Consider the following 20,955-nt stretch of genomic DNA (forward strand, 5'->3'; position numbering starts at 1 on the left):
GGTCTTCTTAATTGTTAGCTTTTTTTAATGGTAGGTTCCCATTATCAGTCAGTAGTATGTTGAGAAACCAGCAGATGATGCCACCGTATCAAACAACAGTGTATGAAGCTGTAGTCATTTATAATCAAATTGTCTTGATATTTAATTTATTTTCCTAAAAGTATGTATTAAAATTTTATTTTTCAGAGTAAGGCATTTTACATATATGTAACGTTATTAAAGTATTCTGTTGTGTATAGTACATTTTGAGTACTTTGTCGCTCAGTTTAATCACATTTAGTTCATGCCAATATTTAAGGTATTTCTGTATGGAAATTGGTTATATTTGACAATCTTGTATGATGCATTTTGTTCAAAGCTCAAAAACTAAACCCATCAAGTTTTATGGTTTGGTAGTTTGATTAAATGACCTGAACAGTATTAGTCACTGCCTCATGAAGATTAATGCTTGTGTTCAACATAATATATAAAAAAATAAATAAAAAAGGCATAATAATCCTAAATTCAGTGGCGGTTACCTGTCCTAAAACATAAAGGCGGGGTACAGGCAGGCCAGCTTCCTTCGAGCCAGTTGAAGCGTCTGAGGGTGAAGTAGAGGGCAGCCAGCAGAGGGACGAAGCACTGAATAGATAGACACAAGAGCATCTCAGTCCTTTTTTACATGAGTGACGGCCCTGCAAGACTACACCGAGGGACCAGCATCTTTTCCCATTTAAGTGACTCAAACCCTCTACGCCTCCCCCCTGGTCCGCACTACCACCTCATTCAACTCCAATCTGGGTAGGATTTCCATTCACCATTTAGGAAGTGCATTGTCCTGCCTCTGGGAGTGACGCGACAGGCCCCTGTAATTGCTCAGGAAAGAAGGGGAGCATTGTATCAGGTGAGCTCTTGTTTTGTTGTAAGCAGGATGGGGATGAGCTTTGGCTCCAGACAGGTGAAGGGTTAGTGCACCGAATAGCTGTGCGTGTGTTTGAAGTAGAAAGTTTGCAGAGAACGTAACTTTGTTTAGTCCAACAGTAACCTCCAGAGCCATTTGTATCAATTCAAATCCAAAACCCTATGAAAAGGCAAAGACTGCCCCCTAGTGGGTTGTAGTCATGCATATAAATTAAAAAGACAAGTCACTAAAACATGTAAATAGTCTTTATTAACTTTTTGTACAGTAACATTGATAAAGACAAACAAAGTACACAAGAAAATGATCTCAACACCAACAATAAAGAACAAATTAAATTACAGTATTTACAAATGAGCTCAACCCTTCTGGACTTTGGTGATAAGTTCATCACAAGTTTAGTGAAGCTCTTCGGACTCCTTAGTCTGTAAAATAAAAAGATAATATTACATGTCTTATCTTTAATATATCTGCAAATACACACCCATCTAATTAAAATATGCACTCACCTTCTGATCCAGGCTCTTGTCCAGTGACTGCACCTTCAGCTGTTCCCGTCGCAGCTGAGCCTGAAGTGCAGATACCTCGGCCTTGTTCTTGGACCGCACCTCAGCGATCTCTTCATTTGCACTAAAGAACGATAATTATCAGTCAGATGCCGAGTCTTGCAACTCACGCCTTTATCGCGGTGGAGTCAGATTTCTTACCGAGTAATTTTCTCCTCAGCATGGGCTTTAAGGGTCTGGTAGCGCTGCTCTTCCTTTTTGATCCTAGCCAAATAGTCCCGAGCACACGCTTTCAGAGTCTCTTCATTCTGGGGAAATGTTACAGGAAACAATTAACCAATTAAACTACTGCAACTTTAGAAATATGTCATGTATGTGAGGTTTATAACCGGGCAAATGTCTGTTTTCTCACCTTTTTGTAGCCCTCCACAACAGCCTTGTATTTTCTCAGTCTCTTGAAAAGGTCGGAGAAAGATCTCTCCATAGTGTTCAGTTCAATGGCCACTTGCTCCTTCTCCACCAGCGCCTCATTGAGCTTCACCTGGGCCAGCTCCATCTCATTCTCTTGATTAGCTGAATAAAAAAATATAATAATTTGAGAGCTCTTGTTAATTCATTGCATCGAATATCCTGAAGACTGATGTATACTTCATTTATATCGACTTACCCATCATTTTTGCGATCATGAGCTCAAATTCTGCAATTATTTTTCTTTGTGGAGAAAGAAAAAGTTACGAATTGTGTTGACATTGTATTAAAATGACAAAATAAAATGTAACAACGCCCAGCTTACCTCATTTCTTGACCGTCGCCAAGTGTCTTTTTATACTTTGCACTCCATTGCCCCTCTTGTTCCTTTCCCTATTTGAGAAGATACAGACTTAAAGTTATAGCAATGGACTTTTATAACCTTTAAAACAGTCTCAAATAAGGTGCGACAATTTATTGTATTTGAAGTCAAATTTGTACAAAATCATATTATATCATTTATTTGAGAATTGATTAATTACTAATTAGTTGAAGAATTGACTAAATGGTAAAAATCAAAAAATGATCACAATTGTTCCAACGCGGTGCTCCATTTTGATAACATATTGATCACAGTTAAAAAAAACTATTCAGCTGACACCAACAACCCTGTAAGCTAAACAACAATAATTGACATTTGCCTGTTAAACACATTTCTTTGATATCCGATGCTTCCGATGTTAAATCCAGAATGCACCGTGGTTTCTGTGGTTGAATCGGATCGTTCTTAACTCTGTTTTGTTTGGAAATCCACTGAATCCATGCCATCAACAAGGTATAGTGTGTAGTATTTTTTAGTCTGTATAAAAGGTCTGGTATTCAAATAGACACAAACAAAGAGACTTCAAATGGAAAAAAACTCTTCCATTGCAGTTATTGTCCAAATCATAAACCATTGAGCAAGACATACTTCTGCCTGGACCCTGGCGATGGCTGCAATCCATGTCTTTCTGACTGTACTTCAGCACTTCAATAATGGCTTCCTCTGCGATTGCTTGCTGGGGGAAAGGAGGGACGAAGTCTGCAAGGATTGGAGGAACCTAGATGACAGTTCCAGTGTAAATACAGCCAAGTTAGGAGAGGCATGTTGATTAACTTTGACTTATGTTTTATAAATAGTTACTAGGCATAGTCAATGGTGGCATTTCCAGAGGGACTTACAAAACAGTTTGAAATCATCCTTTTGTCCTTCGTTTTCAGTCTTTTCAGCCATTTGTGGAGTTTCCAGCCTGAGTTGGGGGAGACAAAAAAAAAAAAACTCACTTGTGAAGTGGTCACATTTCAGACATTTTATTTTGTTCATCAGGATGTTTGACCAGAACAATTCAGCTCTAACATTTAGTGACAGCAGCAATCGGTGAGTGGAAACGCAAGTGTTTCATACCGTGAAACAAAGGCAGCGGGGCGGGGGACGTGGGTAAGAGCAACCGGGACTGCACACTTCTTGGGGCTCTCTCTCATGAGAGGGTCAAATTTAAGGTACAGGGATTGTTTCCTCAATGCAGATTCCTTGAACTGTTGACAAAAAAAATAAAAATAAAAAAATAAAAATCACATTTGTGTGATTTTTTTAGGTTTTTATTTTCATGCACTGACAATCAAAAAATGTAGTCATTCAACAAACGTGATGCAAGTACTTACACTGCTGGACCCAAACCTGTTTCAAGGTAATCCATTTGTCCATCAAAGTTATTGGCCATGACTAAAGATAAAGATCATCGATTAACAACGAGATTTCCATTTAATGCTACTTCATAAATAATATAGAACTAAGCATTTTCTCAAGAGAAAAGTAAATTTGATTTCTGTGTAGTTACACTAAAATGGGTAAAAAACTAGTAAAGAAATTCAGAGATCCTTGCGGAAACTAAGAAAATGTGTCCAAAGTTTACTTACACAGGGTTCCAGGAACAAACTCGTCATTGAATTCTGACACGTCGGTCTGTGACTTTCTGAATTGTGTCTGCGGACACAATTCAGAAAGCTCAGGAAGAGTCTGCACAGGTGGTTCAGCTTTAAGTTGGAATCCCTCGTCTTGGTCAGAAGCAGCTTTGTATTCAGCGGTCTGTCGGTCCAGAAAAAACAATTTGGTTTTGTAAAGACACACACAACCAGGGAAAAATTAAATGGATTAATATTTATATACATGCATTAGACAGCATTACTTCTCTCACCGCTCCAGGGTTGGATTCGGCTGCAGCTGGGACACTTTCTGCAGCCCTGAGGAGGGCAAAAGCACAAAAAAAAACTTAGTGAAATTAAGTGTTGCTGGCAAGTGAAGTGTTCACTGCAAATAAATGCTTGAGACACTCGGATAAAAAGGTAAACATACCACACCGATGATACAGCTTCCTTCTCCACAGGCCTGTCTGCTCGCTCTGGAATGGAAGTTTCCATCAGCACAGGGCCGGATCCCTTGCTACCATCTAGAGAATTGTTCATGCTGGCCTTTGAGTCAAAGGGATTATAGTTTGGGCCATCAAACTTGTCAAAGTCCAATGAGTAAGCCCCTTTTGAAACGGGAACATCAGCAATATCACTGGTATCAGGCATCACTGAAGTTGTTTTTGTTGGTTTGACATCACACGCCGGCTTCCGTTCGTTAGGTTTCACACCAGCTGGCCTTTTGCCAAATTTCTTAGGCGGTTTCCTTTTGACCTCACTGCCGTCATCGAAAATAAACTCCATTTTGACTGGTTCTTCCTTGATTGGGGCATCAGCTGGCAAGGTGGTGGATTCAGCAGCTGAAGTTGTGGCAGCATTAGCGGAGACTGGGGCCACTGCAGCTACGGGTTTCTTCTCAGGCTGAACAGGCACCTCAGATATGACAATACTGGTGGGTTTATTTTCCCTAAATGGCGTCTCCTCAACAGGTGGGCTGATCTCTGGCACTTTTCTCCCCAGGACGGGCGAATTCTGAATTTTAGAGCCCCCGGTTTGGAAAGGATTGACGGCATCAAGGTTGTCAAAATCCATGGTGTAAGCGCCTTTCGCTAGCAGTGGAGCATCTTCCACAAAACTGTCTGACATTTTGTCTTGATCTACAGTTGAAGACATGTTAGCAGGTTGTTTTTCATCAGGTGTGGCAGTGCATGAATCTCGTACTTCGTCTGCTGGGACCGTCAACACTGTGACCACACTGCTTTCACTGGAGATGACGTCTATGGAGAAGTCGACCAGTTCCAGCACCCCTTGAGCCGCCTCAGGTGTGTTAACAACATCTGTGGGTTTATGTTGTTTTTCCTGCGTCTCCTCAACAGGTGGGCTGATGTCTGGCACCTTTTTTCCAAGGGCAGGGGAATTCTTAATTTTAGAGACACCATTTTGGAAAGGATTGACTGCATCAAGGTTGTCGAAATCCAACATGTAAGCCCCTTTCGCTGGCAGTGGGGCATCTTCCATAAAACTGTCTGACATTTTGTCTTGATCTACAGTTGAAGACATGTTAGCAGGTTGTTTTTCATCAGGTGTGGCAGTGCATGAATCTCGTACTTCGTCTGCTGGGACCGTCAACACTGTGACCACACTGCTTTCACTGGAGATGACGTCTATGGAGAAGTCGACCAGTTCCAGCACCCCTTGAGCCGCCTCAGGTGTGTTAACAACATCTGTGGGTTTATGTTGTTTTTCCTGCGTCTCCTCAACAGGTGGGCTGATGTCTGGCACCTTTTTCCCAAGGACAGGGGAATTCTTAATTTTAGAGACACCAGTTTGGAAAGGATTGACTGCATCAAGGTTGTCGAAATCCAACATGTAAGCCCCTTTTGCTGGCAGTGAGACATCTTCCATAAAACTGCCTGACATTTTGTGTTGATCTACAGTTGGAGACACTCTTCCAGGTTGTTTTTCATTCGGTGTGGCAGTGCATGAATCTTGTTCCTCAATGGCGGGGACCTTCGCCACGGTGACCACACTGCTTTCACTGGAGCTGATGTCAGTGGAGATGTCAACCAGCGAGTTTTCCACAGACGGGGTGAATGGAAGCGTCTCATCGAGTGTACTTTCTATTTTGGAGGGCTCCTCAAAGATAGCCTTTGGTTGCGCATGTTGAGACTCTGTTGGAGGGGATTCAACAGCAGGCCTCATCGGAGAGAGGACCATCTTAACAGAACCCAGAAATGGATTGATAGAGTCAAAGTTGTCAAAGTCAAACTGATAGCCTCCTTTGCTTTGTATCGGCATGTCATCATCAGGGTAAGATGACACTTCTGTAGAAAAGTCAAGAAGATGATCACCAATGCTGCACATTCAAGGAAAATTATTTGTCGTAAATAATGTTGGATGAAATACCTTGTTTGGGCTCAGGCAGCTCCGTGGCATCTTTCTGTAAAGTACTATAAAAACACAAACCTGGTTACTTAAATGTCAATTATTAGGAGGCATGTTGCGTTTGAGAAATGTTACGTACTTTATTTGATCAATATTCAAGGACTCCATCGCTTTTGTGCACTCGTCCACATTTGCCATCTTGACAGACTTGGTGGGAGATACAATTCTTTTAGTCACAGGATCTCTTCTTGGAGTCTGAAAAGCCACCTACACACACGGAATTTGATCAGTATCATAAATATCATATGTATACTAAAAGAAAAGAAAGTTATAGCGAGCATTTTTACCATAGTCATACGCAACATACTTTGCAAATATGGGCTTGAAATTGTCCTTTTTGGGGTTTTGTCTAAACAACACGTGTTCAGTTTTTATTTAATTACATTAATTAATTATTATTTTTGCGTATTAGCAGAGGCAGCAAAACTAATAAATAGGTAGATCTTAATTTCCCTGTCTAACTCTTCATAGTCTAATAGCTGTATAACATGTATATATATATATTTTTTAAAAAGCCTGGTGTCATTATGGTGCATTTAAAGCGTCAAGATGAGAAGGGAGACACAACAACTCAAAAGCAGAGCTGGTTATGTACCTTTGCTCCTTTTGGCAGCACCTTGCTGGGCAGGTTCTCAGTCTGACGCAGGATAGAGGGCCTCCCAGTTGGCTGATCCAGGGCAAAAATGTCATTAATTGAGCCGTTATGCTTTCCTCCAGGGCAGACCCCACGATTCTCATCATTCACATCAACGGAACTCATCCTGTAAAAGCAGAGAGACAAACAAAGTTACGAGGCTGGAACAATCTGACAAACTGAGGGAGGAGTCACCCTGAAAGCTGCACCCAGTTGATAAGACACTTTTGGTCGTGAGGTTTACTGATGCGTGTAAAAAGGATCTGCACAGAGAAAGATGGCACAAAATTAACCGAAGAATCAAGGCAAATGAGACTCGCCAATTAATTTCTGTTGGTGGATCATGGTTGGCACATGCAAATAAACTCCTTCCTAAAAGGTGGAAAGGTAAAAAGAAAGAAAAAAAACATGATCCCCAAAGGTTGAATAAAGACATTGAAGCTACACATGCAAGGATGCCGTGTGCTAGGCCGATCGGTCAGACAATATTAACGCATTCTTGATATGTGTTGGTATCTAGTGTACATTTAGGCCAATATGTGGCATGAAAATAAGAGTACAGCTATGCCAAAATATTTGAGAGACACTGTGTTGCCATTGCATAGTTTATCCACCAGAGTGCACTAACGGGTTCATGTTTCAACTGTAAAAATTCCAGGTCAGTGCATAAAATTAAAAACCAATGTCTGCCAATAACCTAATAAAAAAATTAAAAAGCATAAATATCATTATCAATTTAAACGATGTATCAGCTTTCAAATATTGATCAGGCTCTAGCGCCAAGAAGTAGGAACACTGGCTAAAGTTAGTGGTTTGATATGAAAACAAACTACAAAGATGACTAGGGCCACCTGATCTGTCAGCTCCTGAGACAGCATATCCCTTGACAGCTGGTGGCAGGTGAAGCAAGTAGCTAGTTACATTAACAATGGCTCAGTCCCATTTCATGGGTGCCAATGGTAATGTTGTTAATGACCTATGATATGCCAAAATGGCTGCTGTGAAAAGGGTCCGTTAAAACATTATTGGTGGAATGTCATCAAGCCATTGTCACACTTCCAATGAATTTCAAATGGCTAAAGTGATTTCCAACCGACTCTCAATTTGAGTTTGCTTCAGTCAATGTTGGGCTATAGAGGATGTTAATGATGTGCTGAATTTGAGTAGCAAGTAGGCAAATGTCCGATTTCACAAACTTTGAAATATTGCTCCCAGATAAATTACATTTTGACTAGCGTTACATGGGGAAGTAATAACGTTAATGTTTGCATACAAATGAGGTACGGCGCTTTTTAATTCGCCGAGCAACAGGTTGAATCCCAAGATAACCCTGCGTACGTCAGTGAATCGCGTGTCCAAACGACACCATTTTCTTCAACTCGTTACTTGTAGCCAGTGATACCCAACCGCAACGTGCAGCGCAGCATGCAATCAGTGGGTGAATGACTCAACGTGTAGTGTGCGACTCAGTGGGATTTACGAACGGAATCATCCAGAACATTAGCTAGAGGTTTGTCGGAAAGGGCCACCAACGTTCCGAGAGAATAACATAACAGTTAACGTAAAGCGGAGTGAAATAAAGACGTGAGAACAAACGGAGTAAGGCGTAGGCTACTATGTTATTAGTCTATATTCACAACCTACCTCACAAAAAAACAACTCAGAAGCAGTCTGTCGATATTACACCGTCTTTCGTCAAAGCATCCAACAGCAGGGTGACCACGGTCGACTGGTGTGCTTTTCAAAAGCCCTCGTCTTGTCTGGGAAACAACCGTTTGGATTTTAAAAGTCTTGAGACTTACCAATGAAATTGCGAGAAACATTCAAAGGATGCGCGCTTCCTGGTTAAGCAGCCAATCGCGCTCTAGAGCGGATATGAGCCAATCGACCGCCAATGTCAAAGATAATAGACGTGGCAAGAGAGTTATTACGGCGACAGCAGCAAAAGAAAACTACAAAGACGAAGTGCAACGATGATATAATAAATAAATAAATCCCACATTTTCAACACCTCGTTATGATCAGGACATGACCTACTCTACGAAGCGCATTCAAGGTTGATGTATGCAACCTAGTGACAGACATTATCACTCTGATTGTGTGCGAAACAAATAGCTTGATTATAACAATGGCCCTATAACGTTGTTTTGATTGATTGCTTTGACTCAGCCAAAAAACGAAGGTGATTTGGTTTGAATGGGAGAATTGAAAGCGAAGTGGCAATGAAGCGCGGAGACTTCTCTCATTGCTTTTATTTTTTTTGTTTCGAGGTTACTATGGAAGCCTTTTGCTGCAACTGGGATGAAACCATTAAGATCCTGATAATCACAATTATATGACATCACATCACTATGGGCTTCCATAGTTCACATATCCCCATTGAAGACCAAAACAAGTTAAAATCTGTCTTAAAAGAGGCTCAAAGACCCCCAAACAGGAGGCGTCAATTCCAGTTTTAATATATTATTACATTATTACACTACAATTGAAATACTCATGATGGTATTTTGTTGTTTAGTTCCTTTCTGTCTGAGTTTCTTGTGTAAAAACCGCAGTTTTTACACTAAAATAACACAATTTTTCGCCATCATGCACAGTTTCAGAGACACTTTGTGTGTTGGACTTTAAATATAATATACTATTATAGTACATTTTATTGTAGTGACCTCTGACTTATCTCTAATTACTTCAGAAGTGAATATTGATGTTTCTATTAGTAGATATTGCACAGCTTTACACATAAGTGATACTGTTCCAATGCGTATTAACAAACTTGGGTTCTACATGCCTTGATTTGTATGCAGGTATCCACCTGGAGGGACTGACTGTTTGAAAATCTACCGTAGAAGAAGACAGCAGAGCATGTTGACTAATGAGGTCCTCAACAGCATGACTGGCTTCATGGCTCATATGTCCTGGTTCAAGCTCCTTGCTGTTCATCACAATAATCTGGGACGTTATTTCTAATGTTTTACATGCTTATATAATTTAAAACGATGCCTTATACATTTCAGTGTCCAGTTGGTGGCGGTATACACATTTCACGCTGGTTTGTAGCCTACCCCACGGAGAAGAAGAAGAAGAATTGGGACTGTGAGCACTGCAATAAAGCAGAAACAGTAGAACATTTGCCATTGCTAGAAATTCATAGTTGAGAGAGACATGCTGAAGAGGAAGCTGGAAGTAGAGGAAACACAATTAAGAGATGCATTAACCTTGGGGGCAGGAAAGGTACTGCAATATTTGAAAGAAACAGGATTGAGTGGAAGGATATAGGTTAGGTTTTAAAAAATGGTATTATTATTATTCTTTTTTTTAAAGGGATAGATAACTCTGTTCTACACCCCAATACAGTAGGTGGCGGTAATGCACCTTTTATTGGAAGCCTAAAAAGACCTGCCCGCCAATTTCGACGGATGTAAACAGCGTCAGTCTGACTGTAATGAAGAAAGTTAGCTTCTCTACATGACATCCAACATTTAGCTACGTGTCAACAATGAATTCCAGCGGCAAAGGTAACGTCCGCGCCACCACGCTGATACGCGGACATTTTTTGGTAACCATGGAAATTTAGTTTAACGTAACGTTAAATGTCGTTCGTTAACGACACGATCTCGATGTCTCTCATTCTGAACACACAGTTATAAATTAGTTAATTTACTAACCAGAATCACGTCAATGATACAACCGTTACTGTATATAACATTACAAAACTATTTAGGAAGTCGAACTATATTCTTAAAACACGTTTATAATCATGTGATTTTGTTTCCAGGATCTGGCGATTCCTCTCAACTTGGTGCCAGGTAACGTGACCTTTTTAGGATGGATGTCTTGTTTGTTGCGTACAGAAAACAACTACTCTGACGTTACGCTACGCTTCTTGCGTCAACATTATGATACACACATGAAGTCATTTGAACAAGGGGTTGTTGTACCACATATGTACAGCAAGTCGAGGTTAGCTCTTGTCTTATGGTGAGTTTGAATCTGAGGTTTACTAAACTGACTGAGGAGCACAGCTAACGTTACATTAGCTGGAGCTAACGTGTTCATGTCCCCCAAACTTAATGAGCAGCTGTTGTAAGAGTCAAACTTGTCATCTTGACGTTTTAGTTTTCAACATTATCAGCTTAACTTTCATGTCTTACACAGTTGTATTTGTTCCCCCGTTCCTACAGCTATGATGGTGATTCCATCAAAGTTTTTGTGCGAGTACGACCTCTGACCCAGTGCTCCGGGCTGACCACAGATGGAGATCCGAAGCTGTGTCTCACAGTCACCTCACCCAACACCATCCGTCTGCTATCAAAACCAGAACCACGAACCTTCACTTATGATCATGTTGCTGACATGGATACATCTCAGGTTGGAAGCATACAGTTATTGTGTTATTACCATGCATCTGGCATCGGTACCACGACAGACTAATAATAACCTGATTGATCAGTGTGGGATGTGTAAACTCATAAAGTTGGTCCTGGTCAGTGCGTGTGTGTGTAATTGTTATATATTTTTAACAGGATTCTGTATTCTCCAGTGTGGCCAAGAATATTGTTGAGTCTTGCATGAATGGATACAATGGTACTATATTTGCCTAGTAAGTGGTCTTCACTTGTTTATGAACAGTATTAAATTACAAATATTTTAGGGCACTGCATTGTGCTTAATATCCAGCCATTCAATTCCATCGTATTCCCCTCTTGCTTCTGCAGTGGACAAACAGGCTCAGGGAAAACATTCACCATGCTTGGTGAGAATTCAATATATTATTTACATAGTGCACTACATTCTTTAACATTAAGAAATAGAATAATTGTAGTGACACTTTTTGTCTCTCCCCCTCTAGGACCATCTGATTTGGATAACTTCACAGATGAACTAAGGGGGGTTATACCTCGAAGTTTTGAGTACCTGTTTTTTCTCATCAACAGAGAAGTGGAAAAGGTGAGCTGTAACATTTCATCACCATGAAGTGGTTGTAAACTAATATTTCACGTTTGTTTCCTAATTAAGTTTAACCTTTGTTTGTTCTTTTTTCCTAAAAGTCTGGCCAGTCCAAGAGTTTCCTTTGTAAATGTTCATTTATTGAGATATACAATGAACAAATCTATGACCTTCTGGACACAGCCTCAGCCTGCCTTTTCCTCAGGGAGAACATCAAGAAAGGTCTTTTTGTTGAGGGAGCTGTGGAGAAGTTTGTCAACTCAGCTGCCGAAGCCTACCAGGTATACATTACTTGCTTGTTCTCATTCAGAAGATTATTGTACTGTGTAATAGATGGAAACACACGTTGACATTTTAAGTGTGTTCTTATTAAATGTCAAAGTATTACAGAGTTGAGGGCAGGTGCCGTTCAAAGAAATGTACCGTAGAAGTGTACATCATTTGTGTTAACTACTACTTAGGTGTTGTCTATGGGCTGGCGTAATCGACGAGTGGCCTCCACCTCCATGAACCGAGAGTCTTCCAGATCTCACGCAGTGTTCACCATGACTTTGGAGTCCAAAGAGTCTCTGAATGAAGTGGTAAACATCCGAATGTCTCAGTTGAACCTGGTAGACCTGGCAGGGTCTGAGAGGCAGAAAGACACACACACAGAAGGCTCTAGACTCAAGGTGAAGCTTCGGCCATGATTTCAGTCTCATACTGTTTTACTACATTTATGATTGTTGCTGTTGCTAACAGCTGTTGCCTTCATTGTTTCTCTTTCAGGAGGCCAGCAGTATCAATCGCTCCCTGATGTGTCTCGGTCAGGTGATAATGGCACTGGTCGATGTATCCAATGGGAAGAACCGCCACATCTGCTACAGAGATTCTAAACTCACCTTCTTGTTACGGGTTAGTGATTCTAAATACAAAATGCATCTTGAGCGTGGCTTTGGTGAAGAATGGAGTTTGTTGCTGTTTACCATTGTGGACTCAACTTCCCTGGAATTATGGCATTGTGTGTTTAGTGACATCATTTAAATGCAATTACTACGTAAAATACTATTTTATTTTTTTAAGCTTCTATTATGTCGGATCAAGATTATGTTATACATATTTGTGGATTTGAATTAGTTCAAATTAAGACAAGGAAGCATGGATCTTATGCACTTTCAAGTATTGAATTTTGGCTCCACATTCATTTATATTCTTCTTTTGCTTTGGTAGAATATCATAATACATTTAAAGATGTGGTTGATTGCACTTTATAATTTTAATAGATGTTATGCAATGTAACAATTATTGTTATTTCAGGACTCTCTTGGAGGAAATGCAAAGACTTATATCATAGCCAATGTACATCCTGGTGTAAAGTGTTTTGGAGAAACGCTGTCCACCTTGCAGTTTGCTCAGAGAGCCAAGTTGATCAAGAATAAGGTATCTGTCATTTACATAACTATATCATATTATTTAATAATTATTCATTCCAAGTTCTGGTGATTTCTAAGAACACTTTGTCATCCTTGTGCTATTATTTCGTTTTGCCAGGCCGTTATCAATGAAGACACACAGGGAAATGTGAGGCAGTTACAAGCTGAGGTGAAGAAGCTGAAGGAGCAGCTGGCACAGGCACAAACTTCTCAGGCAGTGGACTGTGGAAGAGATGTCGCGCCCGGAGGACCTGTAGTCCCCAAAGGTAACGATACACACATGTTAACCTCAACCAAACTATGCCAAATATGTTGTTGTTCAACTATACCGTTGCAGTTCGCACTTATGCAGAAAAAAAGAAAACGTTTTAGGTGAAATAAAATAACATCCTTTTTTAAACCATTTGCACATGCTGAAAATGTAACAAACCAATGTATGTAATAAAATAATTCAGGCGACTGTATTACATGCAGAGTTACATGTGATTAAACAGATGTTTTCTGGTATGATGCAAAAGTGTAATTCAGCTATTCTCATCCGGTCCATCCATAGAAATTCAACATGATGTCTCGTATAAAGCAAAGTTTATGGCTTCTGTTCGCCTGTGGAGGAAGCGAGAAGAGGAGAAGAGGGTATGGGATTATTTCTTTTGTCATTTATTTGGGTAAAGTATGCTGGCGTAAGGAAATACTGTTGGTGCAGGAAACTTACAAATAATGATTTCCTACACTCAGGTGCTGCTCGAGAAAGTGTCTCAGCTTGAGGAGGCCTGGACGCAGAAAGACAAGTTCATCCACTCAAGCAGAATGATTATCAGGTTTCGAGAGGACCACATCTGTCGCCTTGAGAAAAAATTGAAGACGGAACAAGGTTCACTGTCAGACAACACGTCTCAGTCTCTGATCGACGAGCAGAACAAAGAGATACAAATCTTGAGAGACCAGGTACAAAAATCCATTTGAACACTACCTAACCTCCTACCGATGCCATGTGTACACATTCAGAATGAGAAATACTTTATTGATCTTAGGGGGGAAATTGGTACATTACAGCTGCTCTTAAATAAAAGCATAACACATATTTACAAATGGAAATTAAAGTCAATGTAAATTATTTACATAATGTTGCAATATAAACAATATGAATGTAAGTAAATAATAAAAATAGGAAATAAGTATTACAAAATATGTGTATCAAACAGATAAAATACATACAGTGTAAATAATGTATTTAACCAATGTAATCCTTTTGCACATAAGAGTAATCAGAAATGAGGGTAGGAGCTGCTGGCTGGTGGTCTATTGACTTGAGAAGTTGAAAAGTTTGATGGCCACAGCCAGTAATAAATTCCTGTTTTGCCAACTTGGTGCAATGAGTCATGTACTCGATGTCCTCTTCTGCCCCTTTTTAGGTTGAACACCACCCAAAGATGGCACGATACGCAGCGGAGAACTTCAGCCTCAGACAGGAGAACCGTCAGCTTCGTTGTCTTGAATCAGTGGTAAAAGCCGAAGAGGTTGCAGTTCATGTTGCTGCTGAGTTGGAAGAGGCCTTCCAGAGGGCTTTGGAGACCGAAGGACCCAAAGAGAGTAAGATAATTATCAGCTTCAGTAGAGAACATATCAAGTAAATGTGATGTGTGTGTGTGTGTGTGTATACATTTCAATGAACTCATGTTGCTCCACAGCTCCAGCAACCTCTTCAGCCCCTGTGCCTGTAGATGCTGTCTCGGCAGCTACAATTGAGAGGCTGAAGGCTCAGCTGCTTCAGAAACAGTCTAACCTCACTGGTGCCCTTCAGGCCTTTGAGGAGTACAAAGAAATCACCAAGTAAGGAGAGTATTTAATGAAGAAATTACTTTTAAACAAAACTCCCATGCTTTTCATGCAACGTCTTTTTAAGTCTTAAGTTTTACAGAGCTTAATGGGGTTTTTGGATGGTGCTTTGTGTTCTAGCAAACAGATGTCACAGCTGGAGTCTGAGAAAAGATATCTTGAGAAGTCCAACGAGCATTTGGAAAACATTTTGGAAGCCAAAACCGCTTACAAAAATAAGGAGGTCTCTGAGCTGAACAGAATTCACGTTGAAACTATAAAGGTGAGTGGATGTTGACATTTTAAATTCAGATAACAGTAAGGCAAACCTTTCTTTATCACCTTTGTCGAGGAGGTTATGTTTTCAGTTTGTTTATTTGTCAGCAGGATTACAGAAAACTACTGGCCTAATTTTCATGAAATGATAGATAGATAGATAGAGCATAGCCTTGGTGGAGGTCTGCACTCTCCGAGTGCCCCTCTAGTTCCATAGATTTTGATTGTCTTGAAAGCATTGTGCAATTTTTAATTATCTTGTATCCTTCTAATGTTTGTTGTAACAGATTCTCACCACGCCCACCCAATCATACAACTTGCGGGCCCGTGTTGTGGCTCTCTCGAGCCCGGACCACCTGAATGGGACAGACAATAATGCAGAGAACATTTGGACCGAGCAGCCTCCTACAGACATGACTGAGATAGCCTTGACTGAGGAACTCTGTCAAGTGCAGGTACAACAGTGTGGATTATCCTGCAAATGTCTGTACAAAACAGACAGATTGTCATTGTCTCATACTTTCTCTAAATTCTCACCAGGAACAAGCTAGCCGTTCTCAGACACAGTTCAATGAGGAGGAGCTGAAGAACAGCAAGCTGTTGCAGCAAATTACAAAACTTGAGGTGCAGATCGCTGTCATATCACAAGAGTCTGACCGCAAGGATGAGGTAGAATTTCCTCATGTTCCTCCTTTACAGTTTTTTCTTGTCAAAATTGAATGTTGTTTTTAAACAAATTGTATTTGATGTGTCTAAATTTGGGAAAGACGCAATGCCTTTTATTTAAAACATTTTCAAATTGTTCTTTACGTCTGATGCAGCTACTTTCTTCTGAGCGAGCTAACAGAAACAGAGATCACCTCAACCTGCAAGAAACTGTCCATGAGCTGCAACAGAGCCTCCAGTCTGAACAGCAAGCTGCAGAGGGTAAGGATGGAACTTTTCTCCTGTGTTGTAGAAATCTCTTTTTTTCTTTTTTTTGCCCGTCTGGACTTTAGCTGGTGTTGAACTTGGATGATTATTTGAGATGGAAGTAGGGAAAATGGCACCAAGAGGACAACTCTGTCTTTTCCCTCTTTTCAGTGCTGAGGAGTGAGATCCGTGATCTACGCCTGGTCCTGCAGTCGTCTGACACAGAGCTGGCCGCTGTGAAGAATGAGCTAAGAAATGGCCAGAGCGAGAAGCAGAGAGAGATGAGCCAGTTCTCCTACAGTCTGATTAACACACAGCTCCAACTTGACAAAGTCCTGTAAGCATGAGTTTAATATCTCTGAACTGTGACTCTTCATGATCAGATGTGTGATGTATTTGCCCACAAGTACCATGTATTCATTCCAGGCTGGAGTGGGAGCAGCTCCTGGAGCAACATCGGACACTGCAAGATTCATTTGACCAGCTCCAAGCTGAGGCGAAGTTTGAGGCTGATCAGGCAAGACAGCAGCTGCAGGACAGTCAGCAGGAGATTGATGAACTGAAGGCACAGCTCACGGTTAGTGAACTCATATCCTCACCTTTGGTTGTTTTTCATCCTGAAATTTAGACTGTGATCTTTGAATTGTCTATAATTTCTATTTTTTCTGTTGTAGGAGTTGAATAATTATCTGCAGACTGAGCAAGAGCACACACGCACCCTGCTCTTCCAGTTAAGAGAAAACAAAGAGAGTACATCAAAGTAAGTTTGTCCAAAGCTTTCTTCTATTCTTTTTTTCCCCTCAACACTCCAAATATTTCTTATTAATACGAGTGACCTTGGTGTGTGCCCTCAGAGAACTTATAGATAAAGTGGAGCAGAATATACATCTTGGAAAACAAGTCTCAGACCTGACAGTACAACGTCAACAACAGGTCAGTCCTGAGAACAGCATGCATGTTTGAAAGGTGTAAGCATTATTATAAAATTAATTGCAGCTCAGTAGCTTAACCTGGTTGTCTGATTTCTGTTTCGAAAGGCATCCAAAAATATCGATCTTGAGCAAAATGTTAACTCTGCAAACGAAACTGTCAAAGGCTTGGAACAGAAGATCGAACAGGACAAAGTAAGCCTCAGTGAATAATTCTCTTATTTCTTATTCCTTCAAATGTAATTGCATTGTTAATGCTACCCTCCTGAACCCCACCTGTGTATTTTGACAGGATGTTGTTTTAGATCTCATCAACCACACCAGAGACCTCCGCAGTGAGCTGAGCCAGAGGGACCAGACCATTACCCACCTGTCTGGAGACATCATTGACATCACAGTACGTTTCTCCTCCACCTTTTTCACCCTTTATATTGTGATCATGGCATTGTTTGCTGTAGTTGCCTATTCATTTAATCTACCACTTTATACTGTAGATATGTTAGTCGAGACATGTTTATAATGATAATAACGATGTCATTGCTCTTCCAGGCCAAGTTCAATGCTGCCTGCCTTGAAAGGCAGGATATCCAGGAGCAAAACTTTACGATGCAGGCAGAAATCTGTGATCTGAAAGAAACTTTAGACAGACGGGTATTATCTAACAAAATAGAAGTAAGTTGGATCAGCATACATTTTTGTATTATAATTATTTATTTTTGTATTATAATTGTTTATTTTTGTATTCACTACTCTCTATATATAAATTAAATAAAGTGTGTGTGTGTGTGTGTGTGTGTGTGTGTGTGTGTGTGTGTGTGTGTGTGTCTGTACTCAGGTGGAGGTGTTGCAGGAGGAAGTTGTTTATGCCACTGAGGAGGTTGAGAGACTCACTAAGGTTTTAGATGAGCAGAACAGCCTCCTCCAAGCATCCCAAGAACAAACAGCCCAGAAGGACATCATGATACAGAATCTACAGCAGAATGTACTTTTTTAAATTATTTTGTATCATCTCAACACAGATCAAACAATAACGAGTAAGGTCAAACATATCTAAAGAAAGAATGTTAGCGAAATGACTAACAAAACTCTCCTTTTCCGGTGCAACAACAGCAAGAAGCTGTTGAAGGATCTATCAGAAATGGTCTATTCAAAGCCCTTGTTGATGTTACTGGCACACCTAAATCATTACCTCGGGTAAGACTTGTCTGTGGTTTATTTACTCTTTAATTCAGCAATTCCAAATAAACGATGGGGCCTGTTTTTATTTATTTATGTATTAAGATTTTCAGTAAGAAATGCCCAAATATATATTTGTGTCCTGTCTCTGAAGACACCCTGCACCCCAGGAAGTTTCAAGAGGGACTTGACCCAGGTGCTAGAAAGCCAGGAGATTGAGTTGGAGAATCGCCGCTCCTCCATGATGACCATGGAGATTCTTTTGATGGAGCTGAACGCTGAGAGGGCTGCCAAGAATGATGAGATCCAAAGGCTTAAGGTACATCTTTGCAAGAGTTGAATTACTCTGTAGCAATTTATCGTTGGACTAAAATATCCATCATGGTTGTAGCAGACTCTTCTTGTTTATTTTATTTTTTTTTACTACATTTAAAAAGGTTCAAATAACTGCATCAAAACATTTTGTTTAATATTAAATATATTTTTTTAATGAATGCAATGACATAAGTTTGAATGGCCTTAAGGTCTCAATGAACTTTGAAGTCCATCAATATTGACAATGTGATTTCACTTCTCAGCTGCAGCTCACCGAGAAAGAGCTGGTCCGAATTGAGATCCAGACTTTACTTGACCAGTTTTACAACAAGCAGAGCCAGCTGCCACAGAATGGGAATCATAATGGGTTGAGTATATTCATCCTTCAGCTATCCACTGCCCTAAAAGACCTCACATCATATGTTGTGGATGGATTAATTCAGATTAATCATGTTAATGTTAATTGTAATTTTTCAGTGAAGAGTTGAATGGAGCCATCAAGCAAACCATACTTAAAGAGCTACAGGAGGAGAGAGCAGAGAAGGTTTGTATTTGTACTGGTTTTATTTTTTCTCTGTGTTGAATAATCTGTTTATAATTTCTTCACCTCATTTAATTAACAGAGCAAAATAATGCAGAAGCTCTCTGATACTCATAAAAGGTAAGAAAGAACCTGTGGTTTAGTGAAGTAAATTAATCAGCATTTTGGTTATTGTATGTTATTCTGATCTTTAATTAATGCCTAACATGTTTTTTTGTGTGCTGTGTGTTAGACTGCAAGAGCAGGATTCGATGTTGGCCCGGTCGCAAACCTGCGTTCAGGAACTGACCACCGAGCTGAGGAACCGCTGCCTAGAGTTGAGAGACCTGAGCCTGAGGATGCAGGATGAGGAGAAACTACTCCAGGTCAAATTTGGGAGTGGATGCGTATCTTTCACTAAAGAAAGATTTTTGGGATAATGTACAGTATCTTTTCGAGTATTAAAAATGAAATCCTAGCGACAGTCAGCAGCTGAAACTTGGTTTACGTATTCACAGTACCCAGTGGATCTGCTAATGAGTTCCTGCTTTTACTCTAGAAGATGGCCTGATTGCGTCAAGATGACACAATGTAACAAGCATGACACTAGATAGTCTGCCATCTTTGATGGGCCGATAATGTGGACAGTTGTAGATTACATTTTGATAAGAACATTTTGGGTCAAATTGTCAGGCTGTTTATTATGTGAAATTTTTGTTTTGACAATCCAATTTAAAATGATTGGGCTTGAGGTAACCTAAACAAGGTTGAATAACTGCCAAATTTACACTGATAATAACAGTTTAGGGCTGCAACTTTTATTGATTAAATGTTTAATGTATAAAATATCAGAAAATAGTTAAAACTCCATGTCATATTGGATTCATAACATTATCAAGATTGTTCCTATTATTTCTGTTTTACAGGAGAACGAGGTTCTCCGTAAGCAGAATGTTCAGCTGTCGGAGGAGAATGGAAAACTTGTGGGGCATAAGAACCACAAACAGAAGATTGAATATCTGGTGAATCTGAAAAGGGACAACACCAAATTGCAAGAGGTAACTAACATTTCCTATATGATCAAAGGATTTTCTCTTGTACCATGTGGAAACTGTCAACATATTACATCAATCAACTTTGTTTATTTTTGTCATGTTTTAAAGGAAAATGAGAAGCTCAGAGCAGAGAATATCGTATTGCGTGACAACGGTGGAATTCCTTCCCTGGAGATGACATAAATTCCTGATTCTTTAATTGTTTGAATCTCTTTGCCAGTGAAATAAAAAATAAAATAAAACTTTTTGTAATAATTAACTATTGACATGGTTATCTCTTTTATTAGTTTGAAGTACAAAGACATTTGGATTTATGATGTTTGTTCTTTTTCCATTGAGGAAATGTGCAGAAATTATTTTGTTTTCATATTATTACACTTCCGACATAGTTTGGCCTGGATGCATACTGTACCTTTTACATTGATCTGCTGTCAACACAAGTATGGAAAGACCAGCTGTCTAGTACACCTAGACAGACTTCTCAGATTATATTGACATTACAACAATGCTGAACATAATCTTCATGTGAAAACTGAACTTTTTTGTATTATTAATTTTTCAGGGATTTATGTCTAGTGCTGTGGTTGTTATTGTTTGTATTTTTTCCATCATACTGAGGTGTATAGCCAATGTTTTTCTTTGTAGCATAATGGACTTTTAAAAACTGTAATACTGTAATTAAAATAACGTTTTCTCTTATTTG

At 39.8% G+C, this 20,955-nt stretch overlaps 2 protein-coding genes across 2 annotated transcripts; one reads left to right on the forward strand and one right to left on the reverse strand.

Moving 5' to 3' along the window:
* Window positions 1-1,128: 1,128 nt before the first annotated feature.
* Window positions 1,129-8,674, reverse strand: tacc3 (transforming, acidic coiled-coil containing protein 3). The gene is given in 19 exon segments (XM_034563415.1): window positions 1,129-1,323; window positions 1,408-1,528; window positions 1,606-1,712; window positions 1,817-1,977; window positions 2,072-2,115; window positions 2,198-2,265; window positions 2,843-2,869; window positions 2,871-2,972; window positions 3,095-3,161; window positions 3,317-3,447; window positions 3,574-3,591; window positions 3,594-3,634; window positions 3,829-3,997; window positions 4,107-4,152; window positions 4,265-6,140; window positions 6,223-6,266; window positions 6,341-6,468; window positions 6,857-7,022; window positions 8,540-8,674. Coding segments are annotated over 18 exon segments (3,381 nt in total). The 5' UTR covers window position 7,022; window positions 8,540-8,674; the 3' UTR covers window positions 1,129-1,257.
* Window positions 8,675-10,002: 1,328 nt separating this feature from the next.
* On the forward strand, window positions 10,003-20,511 carry kif15 (kinesin family member 15). Its single transcript, XM_034525089.1, has 36 exons — window positions 10,003-10,126; window positions 10,250-10,410; window positions 10,671-10,701; window positions 11,077-11,263; window positions 11,419-11,495; window positions 11,611-11,648; window positions 11,745-11,842; window positions 11,944-12,123; window positions 12,304-12,513; window positions 12,611-12,736; window positions 13,139-13,261; window positions 13,373-13,520; window positions 13,808-13,887; window positions 13,990-14,199; window positions 14,667-14,844; window positions 14,943-15,084; window positions 15,211-15,352; window positions 15,633-15,800; window positions 15,886-16,014; window positions 16,167-16,272; window positions 16,429-16,594; window positions 16,684-16,834; window positions 16,932-17,017; window positions 17,112-17,190; window positions 17,295-17,381; window positions 17,479-17,583; window positions 17,736-17,858; window positions 18,022-18,168; window positions 18,297-18,380; window positions 18,517-18,681; window positions 18,941-19,044; window positions 19,155-19,221; window positions 19,301-19,338; window positions 19,451-19,583; window positions 20,124-20,255; window positions 20,361-20,511. The coding sequence occupies exons 2-36, from the start codon at window positions 10,392-10,394 to the stop codon at window positions 20,433-20,435; spliced, it is 4,134 nt and encodes a 1,377-aa protein (XP_034380980.1). The 5' UTR covers window positions 10,003-10,126; window positions 10,250-10,391; the 3' UTR covers window positions 20,436-20,511.
* The last annotated feature ends 444 nt before the right edge of the window (window positions 20,512-20,955 follow it).

Source organism: Cyclopterus lumpus, chromosome 22 (genome assembly GCF_009769545.1).
Source record: "Cyclopterus lumpus isolate fCycLum1 chromosome 22, fCycLum1.pri, whole genome shotgun sequence".
NCBI classification, from domain to species: Eukaryota; Metazoa; Chordata; class Actinopteri; order Perciformes; family Cyclopteridae; genus Cyclopterus; species Cyclopterus lumpus.